We start from the raw sequence: 7923 nt of genomic DNA on the forward strand, positions 1-7923 counted from the left end.
CTAGCCATCTTCTTACGTTTCATTGTTCACATCTCTGTATGAACATTTCTTTCTTTCTTAATCACTTAAACTTTCTATTTATTTATTTATTGCCTTTAGGTCATTCAACTTTTTATTTTTCAGTCCCACCCTTATAGGTTACGTTGGTATGATTTTAGCTTACAAATAGAATTTTAAATTATTGTTAAAAAGAAAATTAAAACATGTAACAAGAAAAATTACATAGCTATTTTGTTAAAAGACACGAAAAACTTTAATTTCATCCCTCAAATTTTAAATTATACATTTGGTCCCTATGGTTTAGACTTTTTATATTTCATTCTGAAACTTTATTTTTATCACATTTATTACATCAAAACTTTTTTATATTAAAACTTTATTTTTATCATATTTTAATCCCTAAATATTGAAGGATAAGAGAGAAAATTATCTAGAAAAAAAGTGGGGAAAAAGTCTTTGCTCAACAAAATTTTGACCAAAAAATTATGAACTCGGCGTAAATGGAACTCATTTTTGAGAATGGAATTTAATAAAGGTGGTTTTACCTTTTAAATATGCTAGAAAAATATATTAAACTTATATTTTATTTTAATTTGGTTTGATTTTAGATTTTTGAATTGATTAGAAGATGTTTTAGGAATGAAAATGTTTTTAGTGAGGTTTCTAAAATATTTTTTTAGGTATTTATAAATAAAAACTAGTTGAAAATGAATTTTTTAAATCAAAAAACTCAAATTTTAATTTTCAGTCACCTTTAGTGATCATAAAATGACATGCCATCCTCTTTACTTTATTTATTTATTTTATTTTATTGATAATAGGACACTTGCCTTAGTAGATGATCTCATCTTATCTGCTAAAGCATTTTATGCTCTGGTGTTTTTATTAAGGAGAAACAATCAATCTATGATGAATAACTTAGTTGATTCAGTTTATTTTCTAATAATAAAAAAAAAAAATCAATGACAAAATAACAGGAGCACTAGACTAATGAGTAAAACTTAAAAAAGGAAAAAAAGGAAGGAAAACAGGACAAGAAAAAAATTAAAAAACGAAGAGCTCCAATCCAAGGACAAAAACTAAAGGAAAACAAAAACCAGAAATAAAGTTGATTGTACAATGCAATTCACAATCGACAATGCTCGTGGGTTTACATGTATAATTGTCTGAATAGTGTTTTACTCGATTTTTTTTTTTTTAAAAAAGCCTGACACATCTAAAATTTTTTTTATTAGCCACATGCCTAGAATTTTAAAAAAAATTATTATTTTTTAATTTAAATTTTAATTAATATATTCTCTCATTTAAAAAAAATATATTTTTGTTAATTTTTTAATTAACAATTAATATTTTTAATTCTTTTTATAATTTCATATATTTTAAAAAAATATTTTCTTACACTTGTATTTAAGTTTAAAAAGTTGTGTTTTTATTATGCATTTATAAAAGCAAAAATATAAAATTGTTTAGACATAGCAACCGAAATTGATCTATAACCAAAAAACCCATTCAAAATAAAATATTTACAGGTGGAACATATTCATTGCTTTTTCTAAGGAAAATCCGCTCTTTACTTTTAGTCTTTTAGTAATATTAACAACCCATTTTATTTAACAATTTATATATTTTTCAATTCATTTTATTATAGAACAGCATATCTTTTTGTTTCTTGATTAAAATCATGATACCCAAAAAACATATCCATAACAGCATCACTTTGTTTCCTTGCATTAGAAATCCTACCTGAAGCGTAACACAAGTGCATTGGGTAGCTGATTATCTATAACAGAGAAAAAAAAAACCAACCCTCATGGGTTATATTTTTCTCTTTCAATTATTCCTTATCATATAGATTTTTATTTCATTTTATTTTATTTTGTTGGTCTCTTTTATAGTTTCCATAATATTCTTATATTTACTTCCCATATCAAAAGCCCTTCTCCATGCAATATTGATTGTATATATGAAAACTAAAAGAAATTACCTCATCTTATGAGTGAAATTAACTAAAATCCTTCTCCAAGAACTTGAACAACTCTATTATATCATGCACACAAAGCGCCTATGAACTCTATTTTCATTTCAACCAATATCACATTTCAGGATTATATTTGAGAATCCAAGTATCAAAACCCCCAATTTTTACAAAGACAAAAAGAGTGCTAGAATTTTTACCTTCTTACATGTCGTTTTCAACCGTTTGGCTCGCACGCCCAAAAAACACAAAACATGGTTATGCTGTCTCATTCTAGTCAACCAATTTTCTTCTTAATAACCAAACTAACATTTCAATTAATTAGAAAGTAACAGAGATGCCAAATCTTATGCTAAGAAAAACAAGGGAAATCATTGTTACCCCATCTTCTGCGCAAATAACTTCCAAGTACTGCAATCACCACCATGGCTGGGCAATTACAAAAAATTTTCCACCATCAAAAAGTACTATAAAATGTAATGATCATGAAATTGCTTGATAAGGCCTTGCAGACCGGTTTTCTCATATATTGATTGATCAATTTTCCTTCAAATGTGTATAACATTATTCATTGTCGGTGAGATCTTCAGGAAACTCAGTCAGTAGGGCTTAAAGGTCATCATCTCAATGAAGAAGCTACTACAAAAGCTTCAGTCCACCTGTGACATCATCAACCACTTCAACAGGTCCTGCATATTAGTGTGAAGGAAAGAATTAGTTCAGTGAAAAGAAAACTGGTGCTTGCCACAATGATTTCAGGTCAATGGTTACTTCGCTTTTTTGTTATCTGAAAGACACTTCCATTTTCAAGTTCCTGGCGGAATTGTGGGCTAAATAGAAATCATGTAAGTCAAACACATATTTTGAAATGACAAAGTCATGATTTTAAGATCATTGAGTTGCTTAATGAGTCAGCCACCATGTTACCATAACCAAACTAAAGCCAGATTTAAATCAACAGTTGTTTGGTAAGAAGATGGGAGAAGTAATTTTATCCAATTTAACAATCCCGAGGACTAGTTATGGACAGACAAACCAGAATAACAAAACCACCTACTGAAACTCAAGGCAAAAATTGAACTGGTAAATAAATATCAGATTATCATTGCTTCTTTTCACACTCCTATTCTTAACCAGTAGCACAAGGAATCATAGAATTTACAAGGGAAAAAAAGGACTACAAAGACAGGTTTAAAAAATGGAAGCGTAGTTTACAGTATGCAGGCCCCACCAAATCGTTTCTCTTGTTAGTTTTTCAGTCATATAAGGATAGCACTGAATATATTCCGGAAAATAAGATTTGGGAGCATCCTATTATGAAAAAAGCCATGAATCAACGAATATCTCCAGTTAATTACATACTTGAACTTTGAAGGTTAACAACAAAATTCAAGTAAAAAACTTGCTGACTTGTCAAAAGTTACATTTTCTATTATCAATGTCGTAAAAGTATGTTTACTACTTTTTGCTCATAATTTCCATATTTTCTGAAAGCTAGATTATGTAGTTCATAAATTCTTACATCTAATTTTACTATTTAATAGACCATTTTTTATCTAAAGTAAAGCAAATTTAACAAACAAACTACAAATAGATCCAACACAGACAAATCATATAGCTGATATGACACAAGCATACTGGAATGGAAACTCTTACCAAGAATAGCCATCACTGTTCTTGAATCTGAATCAACAGCAACAAATGAATTTCAGTCCAACTTTTGTTAAAGACCAAATGAAAATGCACTGTAGGTAAATTGGATAGCAAGCTTGTTGGAACAGACTTTTTGGTATAAATGAGTTTAAAGAAGGAAATCAGGCATTTGGAGCAACATCCATAACCAAAAAATCAAAGTGCGAGAAAGCTTGGTTTTTCCTCAGTTTTCAAGGAAACATGCTAATCCCATTCCACTTGTTCAATTGTTCCATTAGAATATAGAAACACGTGCATACTATCAAAATCTCATGTTAACTTAAGAAAAAATATCACATTATTAGAGACTTGCAACTGCTAAAATGTTCAATGAATCAATAATATGATCACCTAGACTGTCAAAAATAGGTCTGCCTGTCTGGGGTTTGAGATACTCCCAAGTTTCTAATCCATTAACTTCACAACAAATACTTTATGGAAATTTATAAGCGTAATAACGTATCCCAAATGGCTAAATTTATAAGCGTAATAACATATCCCAAATGGCTTTGTGCTTCAAAAAAATTGAAGTGGTTTCTTGCTTCCAACTTTTAGCCAAATTCCTGCTACTGCCTCCCACCCCCACACTAACTAAAGCTCAAATGCATTTTTCTACATCCTGTTAATTTGATTCTACAAACTCATGAATTACCATTCTTCCTAAAATTTAAATTACATAAAAAAAAAAAACCATTCCAAGTGAGTTCAAGGCAAAAATAATACTCCCAAAAAAATGAAATTTTATGAGCAATCATCAATCTAAATAAAATAAAAATCAGCTTTGCAACTCACTTGGAGCAATCTGTGTTCTTCCGGCATCAATAGTAATATGGGTTGGTAGTTTAAGTGATTTTGCCCTCTCCTGTAATAGTTGAAAATGAATTCGTCAAGAATGAATCAGACCAGATAAACAACAAATTATGGAAATCATAATAAAAATAAAGGAGAACAGCGCTAAAACCATTAGAATAAAAGGTCATAGTTGAAAAATCAAACTCAGAATAAAATAGATAATAGTCTCAGCCAACAAAGCTTTAAAATTATATATAAAAAATGGCATCATAAGCTGGTTGATCTTTTTTACCTATTTAACTAGCATAACAGCAAACACAAATGCAATGGTTGAGAAAAACCTCTAAAAAGAGAAATTTTCTGCAAATATGAGCTTGGATGTTCAACTGGGATGCATTCCCAAGAATATCAAGAGGTGCTAAGCGAACTTTCCAAATTTTTGTTGAGTTCATTTTGATGTCTGCCATTTTTTTAGGATTCTCATCTGATGCACACATCAACTACAACTGATATTCAGTTTGATTGGATAAATAGGTCAATGTACCACCAGGCTGCAAATTGGCACCGGTAAAAACAAAGGTAGGTGTGGTGAATTGGGCTATAAGCTGGGAGAGGCAGCTTAAAAATTCACTTAGAAACCTAAACTTGCCATCGAGAAAGATGGTTGAAACAAGGCTAAAGGAAAATTCCTTTAACCAGAGACTAAAAAAATCCATGATATATCTCTGTGTCCAGAAAAGGAGAAAAGTTTTTGTAGCTTTAAACATATAAAACTACACATCGGGAATTCATTTGTCATCCATTTATAGACTAACAAGTTAGATGATACTGTAATATTTTTCCTTGAAATAGCAAAAAAAAAAATGATCGCATAGTATCAATTTGATGAAATTAACTGAGGGGACACAAAAAAATTTGACATACTGACTTGCAAAACAAGCATATCCTCCTCACTTTCAATTTTCACGACCACCTTTGGCTGAGCACATATCTCCCACCTGCATATTTGCAAAATATTTGAAACTGAAGAAGAAGTGGCACAAAAAGAGAAGAGAGAGAAGCAAAAGCATAACCATAAGGCCATGTCATTTAGAATAGCAAGTGTAGTACCTGTTTAAAGCCTTAGGTGCTCGGTTAAGAAGCTTTTTATACAGGCCCAAAGTTGCATGACTAAAACCAATGACAAATCACAAAAATTTAAACAGTGTTCAATTGTAGAAAAAGAACATGAAAATTAAGTGAATGAGGACTGTTAATGTTAATCTATCATTGAATAGGTGGACTGCATGTTCAAAGGAATATGGCAAAAATTTGACTCTTGTTAGTGTCGAGTAATCAACTATTTGCTAAAAGATCAAGAGAACGAACAGTCATCAAAGTAACAAACAATAATCTGCCTCAGTGCATGAAAGGAAAAGGGAAAGGTGAAAGAAGGGGATATGGTATCTAAGATCATATTTTAATCAGACAACAATTGTCGCAAAACAATAGGGTAAAAGTAGACCCTCTGGACCCTGGTGGCAACTGCTTCAACAAATAAATGAGACTGAAATATAGATCCAAATCAATAACTTCTCAACAGGCTCTATAAGCCATATGGTTATGCGACATTCAAGGTAACATCCAATAAGTTGGTAGGTGTTGGGATGCAAAAGAGGCCATGAACCACAGCATACCCAGTAAAGCAGATTTGTAACCCAACTTTTGCAAAACTAAATAATCCAAACTAACCATATCTGAAAACACTAGCCAAGGCCATTTTTACTTTTGGAAAATTTTCCACTTTTAAACTCGCTAAATGTCTCAATGTTGTTCTTCATATGCCAACATGCCAATATCATAAAACAATTTAATCATTTATTATCATGTTACTTGTACACAAAACCAGGCTGTAGTTGGTTGTTCCCTTGAAATTAGTTACAGAAGCTATTCAGTAGATGGTCTCAGTGGTCAACAAGCTAGAAAATCAGCCATCATAGGATTTCTTGATAATTGGATAATCTCTCAATTGCCAAACCATCAATTAATAAAGTTTCTACTGATGAATTGTTATACAAATGATGTCAATAACTGATATCATAATTGATTTGGGTTCACGAAAAAAGAATAATCAGCTATCTTTAAAGTTGTTTGCTTCTATCTCTAGAACTGTCTGTATATTCTACAGAGAAGAGAACAGCCTCTGGACCCAGAAAGTAATTCAAGTATCAGCTAAAACTAGTTTACTCTAGCAAATTTTAATGTCATTTTTTAGCCTCTTTAGTCTAAATCTAACAAGATTTTGAAAAAGAAGAGTAATTCTGTAAAAAGAAAGTAAGATACAGCTCCCTTGTTCCAACTAATAGCTAACACAGACAGCTCCAGAAGAATAAAGAAGGCAACCTGCATTGAGCTGCAATTTTCCCTTTCCCCATCTTAAGATCGTTTCTGACAACCAACACCTACATTAAAAAGGATAAAGAAATTAAAATAAAATCATATAAAGAAATAGTAATAAGGACATACTTCATATTTCACATGGAAAAAAAAGGCATTACCATCTTGAAATCATCAAGAATATCAGCCAGCTTATCAATCTCAAATGGTTCTTTGGACTTGTTTTTCTTGTTTCCATGATGACTACTAGGGTTAGTTTTGGTGTCTTTAACCACTTTTGGTGTTAACCTTAAAAAGACGAAAGAAGGGCAGCGTGTCCCAATGCAGTAACCTAAAGCAAGGCAGCCTGCCCCAACTAATATGGCACTAAGCCAATTCAAATCCATCAATTCAATTACTCTACCTGCAATTCAAACCCTAGATTATTACCATTATTATTATACATATAAAAACTTTAGCCTAAAAGAATATGAAAAATAGAATAAGAATCATAGTTCGGGGAGAAGCTACACCTGTGCAGTTGTTCGGAAACCGATCGCCACGAAATGATCAATTGAGATGCGCACTTCTCCTGCATCTACAATTTAGGTTAAGACCAGCAGACTACACCCTGCGTATCGAGTCGTCTTTTTATTTTTTCACTGGCTAGTTTGCTGCTGCTGCTTTGGGTGTGTGTGTGTGTGTGTGTGTGTGTATAAATAGACACACACTACCTATTTGAAGTCAGATCTTTTTCGTAAAAAAATTAAATATACAGATTTTTTCAATCTATTTTTTATATAAAAAATTAAAAATTAAAATTAAAAAACTTATGTATATATTTAATATATTAAATTAAGAATTATGTGCAATAATAAATATATAAAAAGTCATTAATAATATATAAAGATAAAAATAAAAATAAAAAAATTAAGAGTATAAAGATATTTATTATCATTATTTGAATCTTTAAAATGGTTGTGTTTAAAAACTTTGTTCATAATTAATTTTTTATTTAATTAAATTATAATAAAAATATACACATTTAAAATTGATTAAATAAAATAATAAAAAATATATTATGCAAAGTCTCACGTATTGAAAATATT

General features: G+C 30.5%; 1 protein-coding gene across 1 annotated transcript; it reads right to left on the reverse strand.

Annotated features, from left to right (window-relative positions):
* Window positions 1–2243: 2243 nt before the first annotated feature.
* LOC105116124 (peptidyl-tRNA hydrolase 2, mitochondrial-like) lies at window positions 2244–7499 on the reverse strand. The gene is made up of 8 exons (XM_011013332.1): window positions 7348–7499; window positions 6997–7238; window positions 6842–6900; window positions 5570–5629; window positions 5388–5457; window positions 4460–4529; window positions 3632–3658; window positions 2244–2664 (listed from the first exon to the last, which is right to left on the reverse strand). Exons 2-8 carry the CDS (start codon window positions 7219–7221, stop codon window positions 2615–2617), a joined length of 561 nt encoding a protein of 186 aa, XP_011011634.1. The 5' UTR covers window positions 7222–7238; window positions 7348–7499; the 3' UTR covers window positions 2244–2614.
* Window positions 7500–7923: the final 424 nt, after the last annotated feature.

The sequence above is a fragment of the Populus euphratica genome, unplaced genomic scaffold (assembly GCF_000495115.2).
Source record: "Populus euphratica unplaced genomic scaffold, PopEup_1.0 scaffold855.1, whole genome shotgun sequence".
NCBI lineage: Eukaryota > Viridiplantae > Streptophyta > Magnoliopsida > Malpighiales > Salicaceae > Populus > Populus euphratica.

Bases quoted from the DNA above. Each gene is read 5' to 3' on its own strand.
- LOC105116124 (XM_011013332.1), bottom strand. From the start codon at position 7,221: ATGGATTTGAATTGGCTTAGTGCCATATTAGTTGGGGCAGGCTGCCTT. The intron at 5,458-5,569 runs GTACTACACTTG...GCAAATATGCAG, and splicing joins GCACCTAAGGCTTTAAACAG to GTGGGAGATATGTGCTCAGC. The intron at 2,665-3,631 runs GTAAGAGTTTCC...ACTAATATGCAG, and splicing joins AACAGTGATGGCTATTCTTG to GACCTGTTGAAGTGGTTGAT.